General features: G+C 41.5%; 1 protein-coding gene across 2 annotated transcripts; it reads right to left on the bottom strand.

The window, feature by feature from the left end:
• Positions 1-673: 673 nt before the first annotated feature.
• bahd1 (bromo adjacent homology domain containing 1) lies at positions 674-27,818 on the bottom strand. 2 transcript variants are annotated; one of them, XM_069152284.1, is made up of 7 exons: positions 27,497-27,818; positions 11,299-13,071; positions 6,844-7,253; positions 6,402-6,561; positions 6,216-6,295; positions 5,001-5,092; positions 674-4,710 (listed from the first exon to the last, which is right to left on the bottom strand). In XM_069152284.1, the coding sequence occupies exons 2-7, from the start codon at positions 12,941-12,943 to the stop codon at positions 4,518-4,520; spliced, it is 2,580 nt and encodes an 859-aa protein (XP_069008385.1). In that variant the 5' UTR covers positions 12,944-13,071; positions 27,497-27,818; the 3' UTR covers positions 674-4,517. The 2 variants fall into 2 exon arrangements, with proteins under 2 accessions (XP_069008385.1, XP_069008386.1); XM_069152285.1 differs by lacking the exon at positions 27,497-27,818 and adding an exon at positions 17,701-17,911.
• Between the last annotated feature and the right edge of the window lie 40 nt (positions 27,819-27,858).

Raw genomic sequence — 27,858 nt, forward strand, 5'->3', positions numbered from 1 at the left:
TCTTTCTTTGAACACGGAGAGAGACTTGGTAAAGGGAACTGCAGGATTTGAGCGGTTAGGCATCAGGCAATGCTTCCTGGTATGCAGGCACTGCTGGCATGAAAAAAACCCGCAGATTTCTTGGTCAATGTAGCATGCACTGAGAAATGTATCGCTTCAACTGACTACATTATCAACGCTGAATGGACATACACATAAAAAGTGGCACATTATCCCTTTAATATTCTGATTGTTTTCATGCAGCAGTTTCCTTTCACTGCTGATGGACAGGGAGAAACAGACAATAAATAATAATTATAAATTAAATAATGTCATCAACTGATCAGATAAGAGCTACATGTTAGAATAGATCAACTGAACTGATTCAATCCTGAATCCAGGAGTGTCTTCTCACGTCAACTGATCCCAAAAGTCTTTTTCCAGTTCTGCAAACTTTCTCCATATATCATTCTTGTTTTTTGACATTAATATTGAGATTAATCTTTGAAACCCTTTAAAAGCTCAGTGCTCTGATGATTGTGATGACTGTATTTGATAAAACCAGACATATAAATATTGGCTGAGTGAGCCACCATGTGGGCAACACCTATTACTGCAGCTATCAACATGTTAAGAGTTTTTAAAGAGTCAACTAGATGTAAGCTGTAAGAAAAAAAAATCTCCCAGAATCATGTTCAAACTCATATATTATTTATTACAATTAAATATTTTTCTTATATTACAGAGGTCCATTTGAAACCATACAAATAATCTGTGCTGTGATTAATATTTCCAAGATATTTCCAAAAAGCCATGCAAAGAATATAAACATAAATTCACATAAGAAGAACCAAAATTCAGGTTTTTGTACACCTGGGAATGAAATTAATGTTTTGATACCTCCCCTCTGTCTCACTTTTTGGTGCAAACTTTTCTTTGTGGTGATTCAAGATCAGTGTCATCTGACAAAAATGAAAGGCATTTGGAAGGTATGCAAAAACTACAGTAACTACTCATCCTACTCTTCAAGGAAAACTCTTGGAATATATATATATATGGGTTAATGGGAACAGGCACAGAGGACCAATTAAGACATAAGTATCACACATCTTGATTAAACATAATTAGATTGCTGAGTGATTCCTAAGGCCATAATATGTATGGTGTGTAGTTTTCTAACTCTGATCCAAGGTGAGGGTGTGGGAGTGTGTGTGTGTGTGTGTGGGGGGGGGGGGGGGGGGGGTAAATTGTAGAAGCAAATCTAACCAAATGTTATTCACCCAATTCTGCGTTGTATTGTGTTGCTGGGTTAGTGTGACATACATCAGAAAATACTTCAGTCAGCAGGGACATTTTGCTACCTCTGATATAGAGTGATAACCTTTGGTTTACAGAGGAAGGCAGATTGAAATGTCAGGGTTTACTCTTTCCATTTTAGTCTGATGAAGTGAATTAACCAACGTGAACATATATCTGAGGAGCCTTGTTTGAAAGTCCAATATGACACCATTATTCTCGTGAAACTATTTCCTGAAATAACATAAAAAAGTGAATCACCAGCCCGGGAGTGCAAGAAGTAAAGCAGAAGTAAGCTGGATGGGCATTTTAAAGAGATACCTCAAACAAAATCCATGTTTTGACTATCAAATACTCCCCTGTGCTTGTAGGGTGTGTGTAAATAGTTTCCTCCTTCATGTAGAACAGTGGTTGTGGTCAGCTCTTTATTTAAACGCCTACTTTGTATGTCCTTTAAGCATGCTCAATATACGTCATTATTTCTCCCCAAAATACCTGATTATATCCCATCATATTGTGCTATCAACCCCTTTGGAACATAATTATAAGCACAGTTGAGAGGTGGATGAGAAAGTGGTACAAAAGTTTCTGTGGACATTTTGTGGAATTTTTGTTGTTGCAAGTAGAATTCATAGCAACTGCTCAAGCTAACCACAACTTCTGTTATTCAAGAACTACAAACTTACAGGAAAAGACATTATGGCAATAAAGGTTTCTTGTGGAGAATTAGATGAGAGGTGACCTCTCTCACGCCTGTAATTTGAAGCTACAACCACCAGGTGGTTGGCTTAGCTTTGCATAAAGACTGGAATCAACCAGTTTATAGTTTTTACACCTTGATTTTTTTACAGATTAAACAAAGTATAATATGTGAATGTGAAAGATGCTTGTAGGTGGATCGTGTCCCCATTTCTTCCTGTTTCCAATCTTTATGCGAAGCTAGGTTAACTAGCTGCTGCCCACTGCTTTATATTTCGCATACTAATATAGGAGTGGTATCATTTCTCTCATATAATGCCCTGCAAAAATGAAATTTAAAAAAATGCATTTCTCAAAATGTTTAACTGCTTTATTAACAGTCATTTAGTCTTCACTTGTTGCGTGTTTTGATACTAAAAATTACTTTAAATTGAACTCAAACTTGTCAAAATAAAAGTGTTGATCAAGATTGAGTTTTGCCTAGAGGATCACACGAAACACCTAAATGCATCTCAAGCATCAAGGAATCAAGATCAGCACACTAACAAGCTTTATAAAACCCAGGCTGAGATCAGTACACATTTCTAAACAAAAGGCTGGGAATGTTCTACGAGGCAGCAAGATCAAGGGCACAGGCTAATGGTAAGGTAAGTTTAAATCATCGTAGCATTCGGCATTTAAAGGTGAAGAGGCAAAGTTTCATCATCTGAGGAGAAGTGAAAGGAGAATGACAGGAAGCGGGGAGAGGCCAAGGTACATTTTGGTCCTGCAGGTTAAGCATCTCTGATCACATCTTAACACGTCCTTCAAATTGTAACCGAGATCCTTCCAAATACTCCATATGTGTCCTCAAATCTGCTTACTTCAACATCTCAACACGACATTTAATAGGCTTGCATTGGGTAAGCAAACTCAAACACAGATATACTATTGCAAGTGACTCGCACACTTTTCATTGTAGACAGTGCAGCTAAGGAGAGACAAATTCAAGCTCCTTTTCTAATCAGGAATGAAAGCCACTAATCTAAAACTAGTCTTTAAAATTATCTTTTGAAAATAAATTATATTTTCTCAGTACAGAAATAAATACATATCTTTGCTCAGACATAGGAACGAAGCATCATCACAGATTTAAATGCTACACTGAATACATTACTCACCATCTCATCGGTGAAGAAACAAGAATATAGGTGACTAACTGACGCCATCTGCCATGAACAGACACTCATCCAGATATTTTTCTAAATGCAAGTATACAGTTAGCTGACCAGAGTCAAGACACAACTCTGGCAAACAGCTTTGAGTAAAGGAAAATATTCCTCAGCATTGGCAAAACAAAAATCCCCTCAATGCTTGGCTCATTGGACATCTTCACATCGCGAAACCTAAATGAACTAAACTGTGCTTTCTTTGTTGAGTGCAGGTCGGTCCTACAGTGTAGAAAACCACCACTCTGGTGAATTTCAGAGTTATAGATATGACATAAAACCTACATTTCTCTCAAACTCATTAGACACGCAGCCGAAAAACGTCCACATTTCATTGTAGGCTGTGATCAGTGGTAATAAAGTTGCAGTGGATTTAATCAAACCTTCTGATCAATACTTTTCCTCACGGCTGTGTTTAGGGTGAGACCTCCGGATCAATCACAATTACATGGAACTGTTAAATATTTGGGAGACATGCTAACCTGCTGGGATTTAGATGAGAACAGTGATACCACTCTCGTGTCTGTATACGGTAAGTATATAGCTGGAGCCTGCAGCCACTTAGCTTAGCATAGCACAAAGCCTGGAAATGGGCAGTTTTTGAGTCTTTATGCTAAGCTAAGCTAAGCAGCTGCTAGTGGTAGCCTGACATTAACCTTACAGACATGAGGATGGTTTCTATCTTATCATTCAGTTCTCTGGAAAAAAGCCCATTTCCCAAAATGTCTAACTATTCCTTCAGAATATTTTTGAATAGCCTACAGCTTTTCCTAAAACTTCTGTTTACAGTATCCTGTAAAGAACCCTATGTTTTTACTTTAAGATGGACACCAAGCAACTGCAAATTAAAGAGCAATCTATTGACAGAAAAAAAACCATCTATTGACATGATATACCTCAAAATTTCATGATCTATGGGAGTATCATAGATCCTTTGTGTATCTGATATCTGTCAGACAGATAGTGGCATTATTCACATGTAGCATCAACTTCTCTGCATATCTATCAAATGTCACATTTCTAAGAGCTACAGTAGCGTTTTCTACAGCAGGGTACGTTCCAGGTTCTTCACATAGCTGCTAACACCAGAGAGAGCCATGTATGATAAAGACACTACCATGTTAACTCTTATACAATAAGTCAGACCTTTAATTTTACTGAATAAATGTGTGGCATGTAAAATTATGAACAAGAGATTTCAAATTAAAATAAACTCCCCATCCTTCATCCTAAACTCCAGGTCCTCTCTCACAGAGGCAGCAGGTAGCTAATTAAAATATGTGGAGGAAACCAGGGTAACGTTATGTCACGTCCCGCAGCATAATGTCTCAGATGCTACTGCACGTTCTTGAGGAGGCGTCCGTAGCGGAAGTCGTAGACGTGTCGACAGAAAAACACCAGCTCCGGGTCAGCGTCATCGGGCACACAGTGGTGGGTGGGCATAGAGTTGCCAACAACGGGTGGCACCACGAGGGAGGCGGCACTGTCGTATATGCCCTCCCTACGGCGCTTTACCAAGGCACAAAATCTGGACACAGCACAAGAAACTCAATTAAAAAAACATTCAAAAAGAAGAAACTGCACACACGTTTCTTCGTGGCTTAAAACTGAGAACTGAGCAAACCTGCCTGCTGTTTATGTTAAACATGCATTATTCTTCTCAGTTAAACCAGTGGGGATTTGAAAGTTTAAAAAAAAACCATCAAAAACCTGCAATGTAGAATTTGCTCACTAGTAATCTTTCAAAAGCAGCAGGTTTAATACAAAAGAAATATACTTCAAAGAGAAATGCTGAAGCCAAAAGACTTTCTTTCTTACCGACAATACTGTGCCAATGTTAGGACATAGCATTTGTCTTCAATACAGGCCACACTGTTCACATCCTGGTGACGAGATGCAAAGATCTCATTCTGGGGAAAGACACTTGCGTTAAGTCAAATTAAAAATACGAAAACAAAATATTCCAATATCCCAGTGAAAACCTTCACATTATTCACATGTTGGAGGAGTAGTGGGTCCTCAAAACGTCTCTCTACCACATTGTAGAAAAACACTTCTGCCTTATCCTGAGTTCTACATATAAAAGACGTATTTGAAAGAAGAAGGTTTCCCCTCTTCATCCGAGCCAAAGCCCTGTTCCTGTTCTCACACTGCGACACTGATGTGTTTGTTAGTTCAGCCGTGAAATGACAGACTTTATGTGGTTTATTGTTTTTAGACATTGGATTGAAGTTGTTCCTCTGGGAGATAACTGACAACAGGAAGGAAGCACAACGGAAGCTGTTCCTCAACACGTGTATGCACTCTATATGTAAACCTACACGATCATCTGTGGGTATAAGTTCCTTAATACACTCCAAGTATAGGGTAAGGAAATAAGGCAAACTATGAGTGGTGCAAGAGTATGTCTTATCAAAAAGGTTTTGGACAGCAATGGAGCTCTGTGGCAGAGAGGAATAAAATCGATGAGGTTTTGGACGGATAGAGACCTTCTTGTTAGGATCACTTTATTGTTGTGGTCTTTATAGGTTCCCAACGTTTTGTGCATTTTCTGCAGGTATTTCTGGCTCTGAAGCTGTATCTTTCTCATCTGCAGTCACTCATGCTCATGTGGGAATCTGTATTTTGTTGAGTTTCTCTCTCTAAAGTTGTAAGAACTTCACTGTGTGAAGGGACCCGAGACGACTCGTTGTGAATTGCCGCTATATGATTAAAACTGAATTGAATTGAAAATGAGTTGACAATACAAAAATCTTCAATAATAAATCATTAAATGATACTGGTCTGATTTAAAACATCTGTCGTTAACAAGTTACAGTCAGTTTATGATTGTTTACAGATACATTAGTTAATGGCACAAAGCCTATATTAAAGCCCTAGTTACATGGAGTTGAATATACCTTGCAGAGTTGACCTGACTCCTGCTCTACAATTACACCTGACACTTATTAGAAAGTGGTACTGTGTCTGTGGCCGTGGTAAAAAAAAAGGATGGTTGAGATGATAAGATAAGTACACATGCCAGCTTCTTACCTCACAATGCATGCTGGGGTTGCGTCCCCCCTGTGTGTGTTCTGGACGGTAGTACCAAAACAAACTCATCATCAGCTCTCCTGAAGAAAAAAACCCCACCCCAGACAGTTCCCAAGTCAGTTATTACCACATCAATTCAGCTGCTCTTGTGATGCAAGTAAACATTGCGTACAACAAATGTCCTACCTGTCTCTGGCTCCTCCCACAATGCTGACACCTTGGCCACGTAAGGCAGAGACTTTTTTCTAGGTCCAGACTTCAGCAGAACAGTGTCTCTGACCCGAATCAGATCCCCGTCCCTGTGGACCCCCTCAAAACACTTCCTCAGCACCAGAGCTTCTTCTCCCTGGGAACACAAGCAGCAGGAAATAGTGACTCCTCTAGCAGTCCCAAACTGATAAGCTGTGAGAGGCTGTGGAGTAAAAAGCTGCAGCATGCAATTTCAATTGAATGACTTCTCCGCTTCAACAGTCAGGTGTCTGGATAACATTAATAAAACTGTGAATAAAGGTGTGATAAAGCATCCCAAACTCTCTCGGGACAGTCCCGTTAAATTACATCAGATTTAATTACAAGTGGCACCATCAAGGCTCTGTCAAAAAGAACCAGCGTGACTTTCCCTACGTACCACAGAGAAAACCTCCTTTTGAAAGGGCAGGCCAACTGGCCTCCAGCCATTGGTGGATTTTTGTCGGCCGTTCTTCGGCTGCTTGGCAACAGTTTGCCCTCCGACGCTGGCAGAGCTGAGCTTCTGTTTCTTGTCCCTGTTGAGAGGGCAGACAGCCGAGCTGATGCTGCCGGTGCCGCGTGCGCCAGACCTCGACCCGCTGGGCGGCTTGGCACTCTGTGGACACTCCCTCGCCACCTGCAGGGGAGGCTGGGGTTGGCTGGGGTCGGACAGCGGAGTCTGAACGTGGGGCACCGATTGGCCGGCCGGAGGCACGGTGGGAACGGGGCAGCCAGTGATGACTCTCGGGCTGGGGCAGACGGGGATAGAGGAGGGGCCGTGGTGGTCATTGAGGGTTGATGGGTAGTCATCTGAGGAGGGAACAGAAAAATGTAACATAATGAAGCAAAGTGACAAGAGTGAACTGCGCACACAGTCCTTTAAGGAGCAGCCACAGTGATCAACAACCTTTAACAAGGTTACATAATAGAGACATGACAACACACTCAGCTGTTATTAGTTCTGCTGATGCAGCAGAAAAAAAACAAACAGAGCCTCAATTAAGCTCAATTATAGCCTTTAACCGAGCGGCCACACACACGCGCACATCCCGCTGAAACTGACACTGAAAAGCACAGACACAAGCATTCTCTTGTGAGTCACATAACATGAACGGTTGTTCCCCTGACGCAGCTGCAGGTACGACATTACGGTATTGATCAATTTATTTCTCAGCTCTCTGGATCCAAACCTCATCAGCATTTGTATTTACTCCAAGGAGAATACATAAACATGAGGCTTTTTCAGTTATATTTATACTGCCATATTATGCTTCTCAAAACTTGCAAAAGAAATTGTACTTTTTTTTCCCACCGCAATTATTTGCCATCTTTGGAGAGTTCGATTTTAATTACAGAATATTCAATGAACTTTTAAAATCTCATATTCAACCAAACCGACAGTGTAAAGTGCCCCAAAAGAGCTACAGCATTTAAAAGCTTTAATAAAAAGTGAGCACTTTATTCTCAAGTATGTTTTGCTGCTAACGCCAGTTGTCGAATTTCCAATGCAGGACTTTTGCTTTGTGTTCAACTAGAAATACTACAGTTTGAAAACGCTCCATTACAAGTAGGACTTCAACAGACAGCTGCCACTGTGGCCACAAACTGCAAGTCATAAATGCCGAAATGTTGCACAACATTAGTGAAAGGGAAGGAGAACTGACTCAGTAATGTTACACAGCAATATTAACAGAGGGTTCACAAATATTAGCCACCATGGGCTGCTTGTTCATACCAGACCAGGTAAGAGACTGCCACACACCCTTCAGTGTATTGAGCACACAGTGTAGCTTCAAATAAAATATTTGAGTGCATAGAAGCTTAGAAGCTCTCCCCTTATTTAATTCATCTTAGCTCAAATTTAAAAGCTGCACATTCACAAAGGTGTTTTCACTTCTGCTGGCTTATCAGACCTCGGCACAGCTGGATGTTGGGTAGAACCTCGCTACGAATTACAGCAGCCTACCACAGTTCATTCACAGAGATGCGCGTGCTTTCCTCACAGCTAATTTATAGTTCATCCAGTCCTTGCTGCAAGATGTTTGTTTTTTTCCCAAGGATGACAAATGGGTATTTTGCCTTGACCATGCCTCAAACTAAATTAATTGTTGCCTAATCCTAATCCCTACCCTCCCACAAAGTAGCAACCAATCAGGGACGCAGCAAAGGCATTTGGTCGCCATGCCAGGACAAACATATCTACCATCCTCCCTCCTGCGTCCTCCATCCGTGACCTGAAATTGTCCTCCCTGTACCATCATCGAGGATGATCCAATCCCTCAAATGTGTTGCAGAGGAGACAAGGAGTGAGGAGTTAGGAGGCTCCAGATAGGAGTTTATAGTGAGGAGACACAGGTGCATCCTATGTGCATTAGTGATAAACAACATCCCTTTAATTGTAATGCCGTTATCGATCTAATGGAACAGGAAAAGGAGTGTTGGGCTTCTATATTGACTGCAATACCACTGCATGATTTGTAATATTGGAGGCAAACAGCAGCAGAAACAGGACTGGATGTACCACCAGACGCTTTCAACGTTACTCAGTTTTATTCATGAGATACAAAATATTACACGTGCAGAATCCAAATTTTGAAGCAGCTTTGTTTATTCTTATTTCCTTCATAAGTTTTTTCTTGTCATCATTTTCCTTTCCAATTGTATTTTTCAGAAAACGGTATATAGAGCTGTGGCCCAGTATAGCAACACAGTAATGGCTACCAATGTTGTTCAGTCTCAGGCTGAAAAGGACAGCAGACTGACTCTACCTGTGGTCTTTAGCAGAAAAATATTCAGGTTAGAAAAATTCAGAGTATTTATAGCACCCTCATGTCTATTATGTTCTTTAACCAAGAAATAAAATTGCTAATCTGTGTTATTTGTTATCACCACATCCTTGATTTTGCATATATCCATGTGCTGGAGCAGCAGGCGACAGGCGCAAGGTGTTTTCTGGAGGAACAAATGAGCTCTGAGAGCTGTGTGTCATGAGGGGTTGCCATATCTTCAACATGATGCTGTGGGGCAGCGAGCAGTTTGGTAAATACAATTCCTCCATCCTTGCGCTTTTTCCTTGATTCTCCCTCGCATCCCGCTGGGAGGAGCGAACATGCAAGCAAGGGACGCTCACCCGCGATCAAATGGGATTTTTTTTTGTTGCTTTCCTCACCCGGAAAGCAAAAAACCCCAAATTTATCCAAATGCAATGCATCCAAAGTTAGACACGCATACAGGGATGCCACAAATGAGCAGAAGAGCGAGGCGGATGTCAGTTTAACTGGATTGTGCGTTCCCGGGCAGTAATGAGACGAGGTCTATTCAGCCAGGAGAGCGGCAACACCTGTGTGGGTGGACCATGGGCCTTTTTCACAGCACACATGTCATAATAGGAGAAGCGCAGGTGCTACTAATAACATTAACAATGGCTCCGTTCTATTTAAGAGTCCTAGTAATCCATGACAGCGTGACAATAAGGCAACACACACAATACTAGGGCGAGCAGCAAATTAAATTCATCACAGACTTCATAAAGAGTTTTCCTGTTCTGGCTCACGTCTCCGACTTGAACACAGAAACTAACTGGTGACACTCGAGCTCACACAATCAGCTCATTAGGTTTCAGCTGCACAGGCCTCGTATTCACTGTCCAGCAGCTTGTATTCAAACTGAGACAAAAGAGGTCTTGCCCTTTATCTGACTTTTTTTTTTGTAACTTCCCACTCAAGTGACATTCCAAAATGGGACAATAAAAATGCCTGATATAAGAGCCTTTCTCAGCACATTGTAGTGCTTTGGCAGCTGGATTAGTGGTGGACTGCATACAAAATCATATCATAACTACACTGAGCTCACGAACATTTAACACTTACTAGAAAAGATTCACTTAAAGTGGCCACTGATTGTATACTGGAGGTTGCATTTACTGCTGCATTTGTGGAAATAGTTCTTTTAATGCCTTCTACGGGTCTTAAGGGAGCTTTCTGAAGTGGAAGAAATCAACCCAAACAATGTCAGTATTGTTATCTTAGCTTGGGTTTGGAAACTTAACATTTAAAATGGAAAGATGATGGAGAGTTTGATAGAAGTGGGCATTTGATTATAGGAAATTTTGGATCCTGTGGTTTTTTTATTTTTTTATTAACTTGACGTACACAAGAGACTTAAAGTAAGGATATCTTGGCCTCCACTTCATTGACCATTATTTTGTTCTCATCTGTTTGCAATAACAAAATTATTTCAAGAACTTTATGATTTACTGGAAGAATTTCTCTCTTTTTTTGAAGGATCATTTTGTCTTTGTGACAACTGGCAGAAATGGTACAGGCAACAAAAGTTAAACCACAGTCCGGAAGAAGCAAAACACAAATGTTCTGAATCTTGTAGTTGTTTTCCAGCACCCCAACTTACACTGACTTTGCATCATGACATTTTAAGTGTTTAGAAAGGGTTAGAGTTACCCTAAACATAAGTAATAAAGGTAATAAAGAAAGTCACTTGATTTAAGGATATTTAAAAAAACAAAAAAAACTCAAGTGCTCTAAGTGGAACATGAGGTAAGAATTTTTTTTTTGTCAAACTTATTCAAGTTTTTAAAAGATCCGAAATAAACCTTTGATAAAATTTGAGGTAAGTTTTTGCTACATCAGTGCTACACCTTATTCTTCGGAAGCGATAAATGTGAACAGCTTTCAACAATCATAGACGCAATAGACACTTTAACGAACTGTCCTTTTGCACTATGGAGTGTTTGAGGAAGTTCAAGACATCGAGACATCAAGACATACCTGTGCTTTAACTCAGGTTAATATGTTCTGCTGAAACAGAACAGATGAAGTAAACACTGACGTCAGCTTACCTCTTTTGACGCCGTGGTTACATTTGGTGCAGTCTGCAGGGCTGAAGGAACACCCTCCTCTGGCGACGGCTGGAATCACACTGGTATAAGCAGGGTAGCCGTTGGTCCTGCAGGGATCGCCGTAGCACGCCTCCACTGAGGTGCAGCAGTACACTGGATGGCTAATCCCTGAGGGTTGCGGACTTGCGCTGGGGAGCAGCTTCGGCCTCTTGCCGCTCCTTGGGCATAAAGCGAGGGGTGACATGGGAGAGGGGGAGTTGTCTGGGTGGCTGAAGTGGACGTAGTAGCCTGGGAAACAGGTGTACGTGTGCGGGCTGATGGTCATGGCTGCCGGGTGGCCTACAGAATGGGATGACTGCAGATGGTGGTGGTGATGGTGGTGATGGTGGTGGTGGTGGTGGTGGTGGAACACTTCGGACAGCGAGCCCTCCTCTGGTTCCTTGAAGGTCTTGTCCTTCAGGAAAAGGTTCAGTCTGTGGCAGTACTCGACGCATCTCTCCTGGGAGCAGCAGTAGCAGGAAGACACCTCCGTCTCCACCTGCTCCTCTTTGATTGTTTTTAAAGAGAATCCCAGAGAAGAGCCACAATGGAGGGCATGTTTGAGACACTCCTGCCCCCCCGCGGCACCCTTCCACCCCGGATCCAAGGCCTCCGTCTTACTCAAACTACAGCAGCCCTGAATGGTAGAGCTCAGCTGGGAACGAACCGGATCTTCTGTGCCCGGTTTTCTGTGCTTAAGTTGCTCCTCATGCTTTGGATGCGTTTTTCTTTTGGTCTGAGTTGATCCTCCACACACAGGCTTACCACTGTCACCATCCTGAGTCGTAGCTGCTGCTTCACTTCCACCCGCCGGCTTGGAGTCGGTCTTTTTTTGCCGTTTGGTTCCATATTGGGAACTGGTGAGTTTGAGCAGTGTTGCAGCGGTGAGGCCTGCCTGGCGCCGAGGTGTTGGTGCAAACAAACTCAACCAGTCGATGTTCTGAGTCGAAGCTTCCGACCGCTTTTGTTTTTTCGGCCCGTCTTTGAGGGCTGCTTTTCCTTCTGAGGAAACCGTTTTGGTTTTACGACCTCTGTGTTCAGGTTTAGCGAGATCTTTAGCTGGAGCCTCACTGGAAGGCTGCCATTTCTTGATGAGATTTGTCACGAGGGAATTGTCTCTGTAGAGCAGCAAGCTGTTGACGGCCTCAGCGTTAAGAGACGCCATCCTCCTCCTGCGGGGCTCGAGGACAGATGGGGACAACATGAGTAAGGCGTCAGATTGGTTGTTTTTTGGTTCCAGTGTTTGCAGATTTGCTGTGGATGTTTTCTTGAGTCCAGATTTGGTCCTTCTTTGAATGGCGCGCAGCTTCCTTTTGACTTTAACACTCTTTTGCTTCACAGCTTTGGACGCATCCTTTTCTTTACCCTCAACTCCTTTCTCCTCCAAACGGGTGAGCAGGACGCAGCAGTCCAGTGCATCTCCATCGCCCATCACCAGTGCCTTCTTTCGATGTCGATGGGGGACTTTCTTGTCCCTGTTCTTCTTTCCTCTCAGCTCATTCTTTCCTGCGTTCCCTTTTTTTGTGCCATCTCCCCTTTCCTCGCTTTTCTTCTCCTTTCGGGGCTTCCCACATTTCACTGTCTGGCTCCGCTGAGCTTTCACCATGGTCTCAGCGTCTGGGAGCAGATCCTCCAAAACCTCGTCATCCACAGGGTCGTATGCCGGTGGGTGTCTGCTCAGACAGGGCTTTTAGTCAGCGTCATCACGGAGCATCCCCTGGGTCCCAATACTCTCTGAGGAGACACAGATCAGACAAATGTAAGCCCCACAAAGACGTCACTCTTGTAGAATCTGAAAATGACTTCATGCAACAGACATGATCTTCTGATGCATAATTTAACAACCGGTTTTACTTAGTTTGCCGTCAATTTCCGGGTCCCCAATGAACACAATCACTTAAGACAACCCTTCTCCTTAACATGCAAATACACTTTGAGGAGACTAGGAGCATGTTAGGGTTGGGTATAGATTTACCCTTTCTCTTTTAGTTTACATTTTTTATAATTGTGCTGTAACTACTTTTTTTGTTTTGAATTCTGATCATTAAAAATTTAACTATTGCATGTTCATCCCTTGTGCCATTTTTCAGCTCCTTAAAGTCATGTTGAAGTAGATTAATGACTCAAACAATCCGCCAAGAGATCATCATTACAAGAATTCACCCACCGACTGCCACAACACGGGAGCAAGGAGCCGAAACAAGTGAGGCCTTTAACATTTGATTTGATGGATACTGTAGAAGTGATTTAGATCTTTAATTCGCAATGCCACAAATTAAGGCACAATTCTTCAATGTTTGGAGAACAATCAAATGACTCATGAATTGATCCTCATTTCACCAAAAGTGGTGGCAGAAACACTCGTCACACAGCAGCCGCTTCAGTTTCCATGTCAACAGGCTGGCACATCAAAGCATCTCCAGGAACTTTAGGGAGGAAGACGCAAAAGAAGCTTTACAATGCTCTGTAATTCACTTGTCTTCCTGCTCTCTCACCACACACACAAACACACACACACCACTTAGGGAAAGCCTTTAGAGTCCTGATGATTCAACTGCCAGTGACCTTTATGCAATGACACTCGTGTGTGCAGCAGAGAGAGATGGATCATCCTTCTTCCAGCAGCCCTGGAACACAATTATGCTGCTTGACCTCCAAGAACTAAGTCAACATGTGTCTTTTTTTTATATTAAGGGACTCTTCAGTCTGAAAACCACTGAGCTTTAACAATCGCACACTCTCTTCAGAAAAGATTAGGTCCTCGATTACATTAACACCAGACACATATAGTATACGATCAATTAGGAGACTCATCTTTTAACAAGTCACTCATTTGATGGTACATTTCTAGTTACTACTGACAGTAAAATTACATTTTGGGGAAGAAAAAAAAAAAAGCGTGTAATATGATTGCCATACAGTTAATATGCCATGTTTTTTGTCAAATCTTTCTACACCTGCAAAATTTGTTCTGTAAAGTCTATACAAAATAATCCATTTCATTTCATTGTATGACATCATGTGTACAGTGTACACACAAGTGTATTAGACAGAAGTAGGTGGTATTTGCTCTGGTCTTGTGCACAGATATATAACTTGTGCAGGCAGATAGCACACAAACCTCAGCAGCAGGTAACACAACAGTTATACCTTTTTTTTTATTTTATTTTGAAAGAAAATACATGCATACATACAATAAAACAGGCTCCACCTGCAATAATACATATACTGCCCAAAAGAATTCCCAATCAGGGCCAAAATGCAACATCTCTGTCGGCTGGTATTGACATTAATGGACTGAGAGCTGACGGTATTGTGAGAAGCCCACAGTAAACAATGTTTATTTCCATACTGATGTTTGTTTTCTACAAATCAAAGTGCATCGCATCATGCTCTATTTTTCTGTCCTGTTTTCAAATTCAGCCACATATAGTTGCAACCAGGCTTTAATGACTGTGGAGGGGCAGTCAAGGAGAGAATGCGTGTCTGTAACACAACAAGGATCTCATGTCCTGAATGCTATTAGTTTTCTTTTTTTAAGCTGGATGTAAACTGAATTTCTCCTCTTTAAAAAAACAAAACAAATTTTAAATCTTTTTGTCGGTATGATTTTTTTCCTGTGATACTCGAGTCTTTCACCATTTACAGCCAGGCACCATGTATCAAAAACAAACCGATGTTGGCTTGTGACTTAAAGGCTGTTTTTGCGCTGAATAATAAGAACTGGTTCAATTAACAGCTTACTTACCCACTCGATATTTACAAAACTTCATCTTCTCACCGAGTGTGCAACAAATTACATTTTTCTACTTGCTCTCATGTAACACCTAATGGCGGGTTAGACAACTAAAAGCGTACATGATCCTTAAATTAGTTCAAGTTAAAGTGCTTAAATCAAGGGGCATGCAGTGAGAGGAGTTTTTAATTTGCAAAATGTGTAAGAATTTCTGCACAAAAACCTGAACACACTTTGTGACTCCTGTAAGCTGCATATTTGTTAAAATAAATACAAATTCAGGACATACCCTGGGTTAAATTGCCAAACAATGCAAACCCACTTAGACTGAAGTGCACAAAAGTCTAGCTGGGCATTTTCAAAAAACATCTCATTGCTCGGTCTTATAGCCCTTGTTGCCGAATGAATCGGTGAACCGTGAAATGCAATCCATGAGGGAGAAATTTAATTTCCAGATAACAAGCGGACAGAAGGAGCCTCACATTGAGTTTCTGTCTGTGGATATCAAATCAACTTGCTCCATTTGAATAAGACAAGCGTGCACAGTGGAAAGGACAGGAGCTCATTGAGGAGCATTATCATTTCCTCTGGCTAGAGACCGTCACCACACTGACCGCAACAAATGACACGATAACTTTCAGGTAGGCGAGACTAAAACCAAGGTGGTCGTCTTTTTTCACGCAGTTATGAAAAGCAACTTAAAACAAGCCGCTTGTTTAAAAGTGCTTCTCACACTCTGCCTTATGCACAGCAATAAAACCAATAGCCCCACGCGCACACACAGTTTACTGAAAATATGAACAATTGTATTGGGACACTTTGAGGGAACATGAAACAAAAGATTTAAAATCCCAGTTGGCAACAGTCACTCCATTTTTACAACCATTTCTGGCATACCCAGGATCTATTCAACACATGTTGTTCTCCTCAGGAAGAACCTTGTGAATGTTTTTGTTCTATAAAGTTTAAAATGTAGATTTTGGTGAAATACATATTTCTTATTACTGGTTAACTCTCTTTCTTAACTAATCTTTAGTTTTTGTATTAATGTTTCCTACCAAAGCTCCCTTTTTTTCCCCCTGTGCAACACTACATTCACAAAACAAAAACTGCATCCTTAGACCTCTTAAAAGCATTCAAATAAAATCACTTTCCTTTTGCCGAGTTACCACCCACAGTCATATCAAACTTGTGATGAGGGGCCGCAAGCAGACTGCCCTTTGTTTTAAGGAGTCACAAGACAAAAACCTTGAAGACCAGTGATTTAAAATATTGGTTCCTGACCTTGTTTGGACACTGATCAGAGGTTACAGCCTCAGGGTGGACATGAAGACTGGGTCTACTGAGGGATTTTTAGGAGGACTGAGAAGCTGAACTTTGGTGATGGAAAACATCTTGGATACACTACAATCAAGCATCAGAAGTACACAGAACTGTCTCTACTGTTATAGCCTACTGATCCCAACGCATAAGCAGCATTTAATATGTTGCAATTTTAACAACATTATTTATTTTTGTGCAGTTTAATCAAGAACAACACATCGTATTTTAGAAGCTTAATTTGCACCGAGCAAAAGTACTTATTTCGATAAAGGAAGGGAACGGGAATAAGCCGTTTAACAGTATTTCAAGAAAAAGACAGCAGAACAGCAATGAGAAAATATATTTTCTGTTTCTTCTGCCTCTCTTAAATTATCCTGAGATTAATATCTTTTTTTTTTTTTTTTTGGAGATGATGGCCCTCCAACCAAAGCAGAAGATCAAATGGAAAAATATTTGTATACGTTACACATTTGAAAGTAAATGGAGCACAATTGGCACCTGAAACCTACTTGCTGGTAATTTTGTGCCAAAGATTTCACTCTCTCACTCCCGCTGATGGCGTATTGACTGACTGTATCTGTATCAGAAGTCAGATAGAAGAGGAGGAGGAGGAGGAGGAGGCGGCTGCGCTGCCTGGCTGTCACACAGACTCATTCAGAAGAAGGACACGGTGTAGAGCTGTCATCATGAGAGGAAAAACCCCGAGGCAGGAGCTCTCGGGAATCCAAGCTGGTGTGCTGCGTGTGCAGCTTCGCATTCAGCGCAGATCACCACTTTCCCGGAGCAAATCAGCAGTTCAACAGTCCGACACCACCAACACTAACCATCCTCCACCAACACCACCTCGCTTCTCCTACATGCAGGTTCAGGCACCAGCAGTTGCAAACACACCCACGGCCACTCATGGATCGGGATCACGTAAAGCAGAAAATGCAATTAAGGGCAGCAGCGTTAAGCCTGTATTGTAATCAGGCTGTGTAAAGAACAGACTCGCCTACTGGAGCTTGTAGTTGGCCGTGGTGGTGGTGGTGGTGGTGGTCAGTGGTAATCTGACAGCATGCCGAAGCAGGAGTGCGAGGATCAGAAGTAAAAAAAATATAAATAACAAAAAAAGGAAAAAGCTCCTCAGCGGGGAAACGAGTGGAAAAACATCCGAACATCCGCGATCAATCGGGCTTTTGGAGCTGCTAGTTAATATTAATATCATGAGGAGCTCGTATTACAGCCGAGTTGTTAGAAGCAGGCTACCCACCGACCCTTTCATCTCCAACTGTGACTGGATTACATCCGCGATTCAACATTACCTTGTGGGTCCCGTTGGAAATAAAAGATCACTCCCCCCACCACCAAAGGGGAAAAAAAAAAAAAAAAAAAAAAAATATCCCCGTCCGTCCTGTTTCTGCTGATCAGTTTCTACTCGGTGGGGCTGTGGACCTGGGGAGCGATCCGCGGACCAAAGAGCCCACAGTAGCTGGAGACATGGTGAACAAATCGGTGAGCGGTGACCTACTTCCGAAGTGGCATGCTGGAGATAATATTCATGCGCTGCCTGCATTCACATTCGCCGTTGCACCGGGACATCCCTGTGTAACGCGAAATCACGGTCATGTAACTGTAATATTCCTGCAGGGGCTGAACTGTCCTCACTACAGATCGTTTCACATGTCGCTGTATTGTTTGCTATTAATTCAGGCACTTATTATATTTTCTGCAATCCGTTTTATAACATAATGTTTATTGTGGCAAACTAGCTCAGTTTTAAATCCAGTGCTTTCCACAGCAAAAAAAACAACTGGAAATGGCCAAAACTTCACCCAGCCACTGATCATCTGAAAGATGTGAAGGAAGTTTATTTTATTGCTGATTGGCCCCCGTGTAAGAGTAAAACATGAGGAAATGAATGAAAAATAATCTGTAAACTTCAGAAAAAATAGGTCCTACAGAACTACCATCGTCTGTATAATGCCACGATCCACTGTGAACATACAACCGCAGGTTTAAAAGGTCAATATTGAAATATTATGGAAATAAAGACTATAAAACACAGGTATATGATCACAAAACATCACTATGAACTCACAATAAGTGCTAGTGTACGTAAAGATAAAGAGGTGACATAAAGATCAGGAGGTACAAGATCGATTCAGTTCATGGTTGTTTAAAAAAATAAATAAATAATAATGACAACAAACAATAGATGCATAAACTGAGATCAGATACCTCAATAACCAGTCAACCATGAACAATGCACAGATTGTTCACTATTATCATAAGTGTGAAAAATATAGGTCCTGCAGGAAATAAAAGTACAAGGCTGTTTTTAAAGCATATTGAATTTTTAATAAACCCATGACGCAATGTTAAAACACAAAAAGATTATTATAAACTCACCTTGTATAAAACCTGTAGCCTGTAGTAACAAAAACTCTCTAATGGGTGCGCCCATTAAATAAATCCCAAAATATGTAGTATTTTTGTTCAAATCAATGACAGCGGAAAAGAGAAGCATGCAGCCCTCTTAACAAAACTTGATGCATCTCTCCTCGAGTAAAATAAGGATATTTTAGGGAAAATAATAATTACATTCTGATTAACAATACACACAGCTGACTAAAAATGTCCCATGCAATAAAAACTATTAGTTTTCTACAGGACAGCTACAACAGGTTAAAACTATAAGATCACTATATCTAACTTTTTTAGATTAAAGGTTTAACATGTTAATGTTATTGACATTATAACATTAAAAAAAACTACAAGATCATAATAAGGTCCCACTAATGTATGTATGAAGTGTGCTTTGTGTTCCCCATATGTATACAGAATCATAAACATCAGTGAGTACAAAACTCAATTGATTCATGATTTAATCTATAAATCCACAGGAATTCAGAATCAGATCCCATCACAGATTGAAGCAATCATGGCTTCTCAAATATGCGTTTTCTGTTTTATAAGGTCACGTAAGGTCTTCCCTTAAAAACAAATCTGCAGTGAGTTTTGGTCGTTAATTTGACAGAACAGGACATTTGAAAACATCTCATCGTGTTCCTGTTTTACTACTTGACTACATTTTATAGATTAAACGCTTAAAAAAAAAAAAAAAAAAAAGATTTTAACCAATAATGAAAATACCCATGAGTTAAAGCGCCACACTAAAACAACACAAAATATGATGCAAACATTATTAACTGACAATAGCAAACCACAGTAAGTCTTTACAAACGCAACACAAATATTAAAGTACAGGGTCACAGTCAGCTCATTAAGGAATATTACATCCATATCATTAATCCCTAAAGGAGCATTCCAGTGATTATTTTCTCATATTAAATGACAGCCGAAAATAGAAACATGCATCCCTCTTAATTAGGCTCATCTACTGTATCCTCTGCTCTTAATGACACATTTGATCTAATTATGAGTGATCAGTCGCTGCCCGTCATTTATCACCTCTATTACTCCTCATGTGAAATACACTTCTCTGATGTTACACATAAAATCCACCCTGTCGATTATCAGCCGCTGGACTCATTCAATGGCGCGTTCACGTTACAGGAAACCTTCGATATCTGCATCGAACAGCAGGTTACATTTATTAATTTTTTTTTGGAAATAAACTGATGGGAAAGCCGCTATGTTATCAAGTAAGTGCGTCGTCAGAATCAAGCTTAATTGAGATAAATGCTGATTGTCCTCATCAATATCTGCTTTACAGTGTGTAATTAACAGCCATAAAGAGGCTGAGTGTGTTGAGTTAATGAGGCGTGAGCTCCGGTGGAAGCTGTGGGAGTATATACTGCTGAGGCCTGACCCGCACTGCAAAAACACACTGCGGAGAGGCGCACAACGCCAACCTGGAGGAATAAACGCTGCCTCCAAGCAGGATACACTCACTCAGTGCTGGTATTAATGCAGACATCCAAATCATTTCTTGAAAGCAAAGTTTACAAAAAGAGACCTGAATGAGATTCAATGCTTCTTTCCCCCGGTATCAAAACAGAATTTGTTTGGGACAGGAAACAGTTATTGAAGACCGTGAACACGGCACCAACATCCCCCTTTACAGTTGTCATAGCTAATTTGATAGCAAACTGCTTATTTACGCACACAGCAGGCACGAAGCAACCTCGTCATTTAGTTGGAGTTTAGTTCCAATTTATTAGATTATTGAAGATTGTCATCACAAATCTGACCAAAATATATTGGATTAGCCTCAAGGAGCAACCAAACATGACGTCACTCGCTGGTCGACGAACTGCTGTTGAAAAGCGGCAAGTTTCGCCGTCGCCATCTTGTTTTTTTTAGAGCCAGAAGTGACCATATAGAGCTGGAGAGGAGCGAGCGGTGGATCGAATTCGATCTGACTGGGAACCTGAGGACACCGACTGCACCTTAGACTTATTAATCAAACCAGACAAGCCCTACCTAAATATTTCGCTCTTTCTAATTACAGGATTATTTTGAGTCAGGAGTACATTTTATGAATGACACCATTATGACTTATCGGAGCCGGCTCGCAGCGGCCCTCGATGGTTTTGTAGTTTAAGCCACTTCTGCATTGACTTAACTTTTCAGACCCAAATAGTATGCACACTTTGATATACGGTCTATGGTTAGGCACCATTAATTTGAGCCTAAACATACATTTTGATGTCGTGTCTTTTGTCCACAATGAGGTCAAGTGACCCACAGAGGTAAGGAGTAATGACACGCACCAAACAAACATTATTTTAAACACAACAGAGTTCTTAAGAGTTGTTAATTAATTTCATGTTCCACACTGTTTTAATATTGGAAAACTCCCAACTCATCCACATCAGGTCTTGTACCCCTATTCGACAAGCTCTTACCCCACAAACTCTCATCTCGGGAGATATTCTCTGATGGTGAAGTTGTAACTCTGAGGGTAGAGCGATAGCGTCGAGGAGAGTGAAATAACACACCGATACTTTATTGATCTTTTTCTCCGCTTGCCCCTGCCTGAAAAGAAAGAGCTCAGATTCTGCTACAGAACAGCCGCCCTCGAACATTGGAAACAAAAACTTTACAAAAATATCTACAGTATGTTTGACATTTAATATATATATAAAAAAAGAAAAGAAAGAAAAACAGTTACCAGACTCTTCCTTTCACATCACTCGTGTGCTCTGTAATTTCAAAAGCTGAAGCATAAAATCTGTTCAGATTCGTTTTAGACTCCTCCAAAGCAACACTACAATATTTTAATTAAATTCTTCCTCTTTCCTACAATAAAAGTCCATTTAAGAGTGACTAGTGTGAGCTATCATTACCAAACCTAGGCTGGATGTAACTGACATTAATGAGTCTTTTATGTTTGTGCTACTGTTACTGTGTACAATACATTTTTGCATTTAGCTACCGAATACATAGTTTATTAAATTCAGTAAAAATTAACCATCTTTAACATACAGCTGCCTCCTTTTATTTACCCTTAAACTGGACATGTGACCTCAAAGACTCTCAAGCTGTCACCAACCCGACGAGGAGTTAAACTGAAGAATCCTTGCAGATGAAAAGTGAAATCTCTTAAAGAACCTCAATCAACTTCAGGTGCATTCAAATAACTCTCTGATCGAGTACACAATGACCTGGTGGCTGAGAATCTTTACAGACCCTTTAAACCAAAATGTAATCTTGTTGCCCACATTTTAAATGAAGCAATATTTTCACACTGACAATGTACCAAATGACAACGCGAAACGGATCTCTCCGAAAAATCACCTGAAATCTGAAGCTTCCTTTGACTTTATGAAACCTTACAGACGCTTTACAGCAGACAGACTCAATTTCAACTTAAAAAGGGATGCTACAAAACAAAACAAAAATCTGTAATCGCAAGTGGCGAAACAGCCGTTTTTGCTCACAATTAGGGTGCGATCTACTCAGGAGTTTATTCCCTCCACCTCATACACCCACTGGCCAGGGTGCCGTCGCTATCATGGGAGTTAAAAGCGGCTGATGCGAGAGTGATGGTCAATTTGGCAATCTGCCGACAATTTATGGCTGCACGGCAGCACCGAGCGGGTCAGCGGAGTTCAGGAGATGACACCCTACCAAGGTGATTGTGACCGTCATGGCAACAATGCGTTAATGCGACAAAAATGGAATTAAAATCCTGCAAGCCCTGCCGAATGTGGACAATTTAACCACACACAGAGAAGCAGAAAGTAGCTGGCTGGCATCACACCTGTTGAAACCAAGTCCATTTCATACTACAGCGGAAGAAGAAGGAGGGACGTGTTCAGAAATGTTCTGTCATGAAATTAAAATGTGTTTTCAGTGTGATGAATCACACAGTGGACCTGTAATCCAATGAAGTCATTCAGGAGGCCTTAATCCTGCTTCAGCAACCTGTCATTGTTTGGCTGAACAGTGTAGGGTTTTCTGAAGCACGTGTGTGTGTGCGTGTGTATGAGTGTGTGTATGAGTGTGTGTGTGTAACAGACAGAAGTATTTGTGTCATGCACGGCTGGTAGCAACAATGTGAAACATGGCTGGTATGTTTGTGTGATAACAACATCTTCATACAAGAAGCTGCTCGTGTGGGTTAACGACCGTCTGAAGGGGCGAACACTGAGAATTTAAGATGAAATCTGACCATTGCTGTTAGAAATGAGAAAATACAGGGAGGACTAAAACCGAGAATAAAAATGATTTTGAGATACAAAAAAAAAATTACATAAACTCATAAATCATAAACTACATGTGAAAAATTAATGAAGCCTTGAACCAGCTGAGACTGGGGTCAAAGTGGATATTCGAAACATGATCGGAGCTTTTTGTAGAATATGATGGCAGGAATACAACCTCAAAAGAGAATTTGTCACGAACACAAAAGCACAACACGCTTCAACTATATATTTTCTACACACCAGAACAGGTAGTGAGCTGTTTCTGAGTTTGGGCTGAGTGTAGCCTACACATGTAAAGATGACAGTTCAGCACTCCAGAGCAGATACAGGACAGGAAGTGTAATTATCTGCTTCTACTGTTCCTCTTCAAAGAGACGGGGCAAGATGCCAGACAGCCTGACTAGCAAAGAAGGAGAGGAGAGAGAAAAAAAAAAAGAAAAAAGGAGTAGAGAAGCAGATAGAGAGATAGTGATGAAGACTGAATTTAAACAGATCGAAGCGAAGCACCCAAGAGGAGTGTGGGGAAGTGGAGAGGGAGTCTCACACCTCACATCTCATTGAGCAGCAAAGTCAAACTCAGTAGAAATCAGAGGGGCAATTTTGTCACATTATGCCTCCTGCTTTTCTTTGCATGACAGCTTTTTGGAGATACAGACGTTCGACACAAGACTTTCTGAGGGAGCAGGCGAATACAAGGGTGGAGAAAAATTAAGGGAATATGTGAGAGACGGCGACGAAGGTGGGGGACGGGGGGACGGAGGGAAGGGACAAGAGAGTGATGGACTGATAGAGCATGGTGAATGGAGACAGGGAGAGATTGTCATCATCATCATCATCATCATCATGAACAATGACTCTCTGATAGAGGAGGCCTGCTGCTAGATTTCTAGCCCAGCTGAGGAAGGAGTGAGGAGGGGATGGGTGGGGTGGGGAGGACAGAGGGTGGGGTGGGGGGGGGGGTGCCCGCCCGCCTACCCACCTGCCGGGGCCTCGGTCATGCTTTTAGCATCTGCCAAAATGAAGGACGCTTGGTGCCATGTGCTTTTCACTGAACGAGCCTGACGTTTGTCAGTCACAGTGAGGGCTTCTGTTCTGTTTGGCCGGAGCCAAACAGGGTTTAACGTTCCCCCCCCCTCAAACACACACACACACACGCACGCACACACACACACACACACACGCACACACACCACCCCCCGCCATGTAAACAGTCCCAGTGTGTGTGAGAAGTGAGCGACACCCCGGCTCTAACGGCTCCACATCCACTGCAGCTGTGGACTGGTGGACAGCTGACGCCGCTGTGGGTCTCTGCTCTCCTGCTCCCTCCTTCCACACCAGCCCTGCCTCCTCTTCTTCTATGTTTCCATGAAACAGACCTGTAATTTTCACAGCTGTGTCTCGGCATTGTGCCAGGGTGAGTCAGGGAAAGAGGGAGAGAGGGAGAGGAAGAGAGGGAGCGAGAGGGGCTGGCTAATGGCTTTTAGAGGACTACAGACTGCAGCTCAGCTTTTCTAATCCTGGGACATAAGATTCACTGCTCATTCAGTCCAGATATATAATCACACAACTGAACAGGATTAGGGACGAGCAGAAACTCTTCAGCATTATAAAAACACAAAAGTGTAAAGTTCTATAAATTGCATGGCAGCCATTTAGGATAATTCTGGTTTTCATACAACCCGGGCCTTACCGTTATGATGAAACTGTACATAGCAAAGTAACGGCTAACATCTGGGAACACAGCAACAGTGTGACAACAGATAAAAAAATATAAATTAATCAATCATCAACCTGGCTAACGAACCACTTTACTTGGAGGTAAAACTGAAAATGAGCACACCTGAAATTAGAGTAAGAATTCACAACGTGACTTAACTGGTTTTCTCCTCCAGATAAAACGGACTTACTTGGGTGTTTGGATCATCTCTCTTTCCCTGTTGGACTTCTTTTTTTTTTTTGTGGTAATTTCAACATATTCCCAGAACTCATCTAAAGTTGGATTAACCTGAAAGGGCATCTTGGACATCTGTGCCCCCCCCCAGGCTCCACAACTCTTCCAGGTCACAGCTCGGGTTTTAAAGCTCTCTGGTGCCTGTGCGTCAACTGCTTGTGTTACTAAAGTACACATCTGATCTTGAAAGGCCCTCATTTGTGTCCATGTCTAGTTTTAATATCTGGATTTAAGAGAAGGGGTTTTGGTTTCCGAAGTGAGAGGAGCACAAGGAAGTCAAATAAAAAGCATACTGTCACGATAACTAAAAGGCAAGCAGGTGAATGATTTTTTTTTTTTAATTATTTTTATAAAGTCCTTTCTTCTCTCATTTGGATTGTGCAGCACTTTACTCACCAGCAAAGACCTTCAGGTGTCGGCTTTTATTCATGATAGAAAAGTCCCAGGTTGTGCTAACCCTGGATTCTTTCTTAAAAAATGTATTAGCAGGTGCAATTTTACATCACACTATTCTAGGAATGTGATAAAGTCAGCTTGCACTTCTGAGTCAAGAAGAACTCTCCACGTCTCCAAGAGGTTTAGCAGCCACACCGGCATACAAATCCAGGCCAAAGGAAGTGATTATTATTTCCTGACTTGCAACTGAAGCTACTGAAAAAGGAGGAAATAGTGTCTCAACAAATGATGATGGGTTCAAATGCTATTTGGATTAAAAGAAAATTAAAAAAATATCACATAAAAAATAAAAAATAAAATCAACCCAATGAGCTATGGGTTTCTGTTAGATGATATCTAACATCACTCTGTGGGAAACTACAGCGTGATGATGACTGTGTGATGTTTTGTGAAAAATGGGACGTATCTCAGCAGCTCAGTGTGACACGTTGTTTGACTTTTGGAAAATCTTTTCCCCCACTAATTTGATTGATTTAATAAGCAACATGTTAACAATACTAATCGGCCACTATGCTCTCTTTTGACACCTCTTCTTTAAATGTCATCCTGTTTCTGTGACCACATGTGCCAGCATCTGAGCTGGAAGTATTTGTCTGCTTTGGGACGGCCGGGAGGTCAGCGTGTTTGCCCTCCTCTCTGTATGGCCACAACAGGACAGTTCTTCAGAAATAATGGGATTATGTCCAGGATTGATATCCAGCTTTATAGCTCACGTGTGGCCAACGCACCACTATTCAGCATGCTGCTGTAACTGGCCCATCAAGGTACGCTGTGGAGAACTGACTGGACACAAATCTACCACAACCTACAAAAGTGGAGCCCTATTGTCAGGCTCGTCTGTTCACAAGAGGCTTTAGAAACACCATTATACCGAGGAACTCACCAGGCAACTTGTGTGTCATGCATTATAACCATGATGTCAAACCCTGCGCTGTCCAGTGGCCTTTTACACCAGGAGATGACCACTTTCCACAGATTATAGTCTTTAATTTCCTTCATTTATTGATTGTTTAGTGTGTGAAATGTCAGAAAAATTAAAAAAAAAAAAAAAAAAAAAGTTTAAGCATTCAATGCTTATTTTGTTCAACCAACGGGTCGAAAAGGTGTTCAGATCTGCAAGGAAAAGCAGAAATGCCACAATGTGGAAATACTCGATTCCAAGTTAAGGTACTACCTGCAAAAGGCATTGTAGGTATCAAGAGCACAGGCTGTGCATGCAGCACGGCCGATGCCTGTAAAATATCAACTGGAGCATTGGTAAGAAGCTTTTTAATAGAGTCCGTTTAAACTATTATATATGGCACCTGTCTAGGACATTAATAGCAAAGCAACCAGAGTTTTTTTTCTTCCAAAATATTGTTAAATTGTTAAAGGATTAAGTGACAAAAAAACAAAAATGGAAAAAGTACCTCATAACTTGACTTAATCGACTATCAAACTGTCCAAATCTGACAAAAACGATGTTTTCTGGCACCAAAAACCAGCAAACATCCAGTTTACGGAAGACATGTTCATAAAAAAAACCCAACAAATACATAAAGAATCAAAAGATTATCAGATTTGGTGAGCAACTAACTAATCAATTAAAATGACGAATTGCTTCAGCAACGCATCCACACAAAACCAACTAATCACTCTCCATTAAGGACCTCAATGCGCCTCAGAATTTGTTAACTTTTATTTGAACCTATATCGAGCATTAACGTAAAGAGTAACCATCCAAACACAAACTCCACGGCAGAGTCGAGCCTCAAACTCTAACAGAGGCTGCTTGTGTGACATTTCCTCCGATCACGAGCTGGCGTCTCGGCCGAGGCTCACCGTTTCGCCGACAAAAGACGACTTTGCCATCTGCACAAGTGAGAGCAGAGGCCTCCAAAAGTTGCCTTTGAGGTTTCTAGTTCACCAGCAAAAGGAAAATTCTGTTAATCTGTCTGTGGTTGACATTATTCCAACCCGCGCTGCCTCATCGCTCGATCCCGTCCTGCCTGACACTTTCAGTTTTGCCGAAGAAGCGATACGAGTTTTCAGTCTTACCGTTTTCTTGTAGACTGGAGAATAACCCAGCAGAGATGATATTTTAAAAAATGAAGATCAGTTCCACGGTGCGAGAGAGAGATGCGTCAGGTGTACGCTTCCCGCAAGTGAAGGAGGAAAACAGTGTGGAGGGCGACTCATGTTGAGTTGATCGGCTGAAGCCTTTTTTTTTTTTTTCTACTCCAAACTGCGCTGCTCCATGCGCTCCGCGTAAAAACCACCACGTTGTACACTTCAAACTACGGCAATGGTTTGTAGGATGAAGAGAGGCGCACTAAGCACTCCGCACAGCTCCTGCAAACTACGGCTCACTTCGGCATGTTTTTACATAACAGCATCATCCGCTTTTTATGTTGACGCAT

This window comes from Embiotoca jacksoni, unplaced genomic scaffold (assembly GCF_022577435.1).
Source record: "Embiotoca jacksoni isolate LCO1_2020_lvr unplaced genomic scaffold, fEmbJac1.0.p SCAF_18, whole genome shotgun sequence".
NCBI classification, from domain to species: Eukaryota; Metazoa; Chordata; class Actinopteri; family Embiotocidae; genus Embiotoca; species Embiotoca jacksoni.

Bases quoted from the DNA above. Each gene is read 5' to 3' on its own strand.
- bahd1 (XM_069152284.1), bottom strand. From the start codon at position 12,943: ATGGTGAAAGCTCAGCGGAGCCAGACAGTGAAATGTGGGAAGCCCCGA. The intron at 6,562-6,843 runs GTACGTAGGGAA...TTGTGTTCCCAG, and splicing joins AAAAGGAGGTTTTCTCTGTG to GGAGAAGAAGCTCTGGTGCT. The intron at 6,296-6,401 runs GTAGGACATTTG...TTTTTTCTTCAG, and splicing joins GTGGGAGGAGCCAGAGACAG to GAGAGCTGATGATGAGTTTG.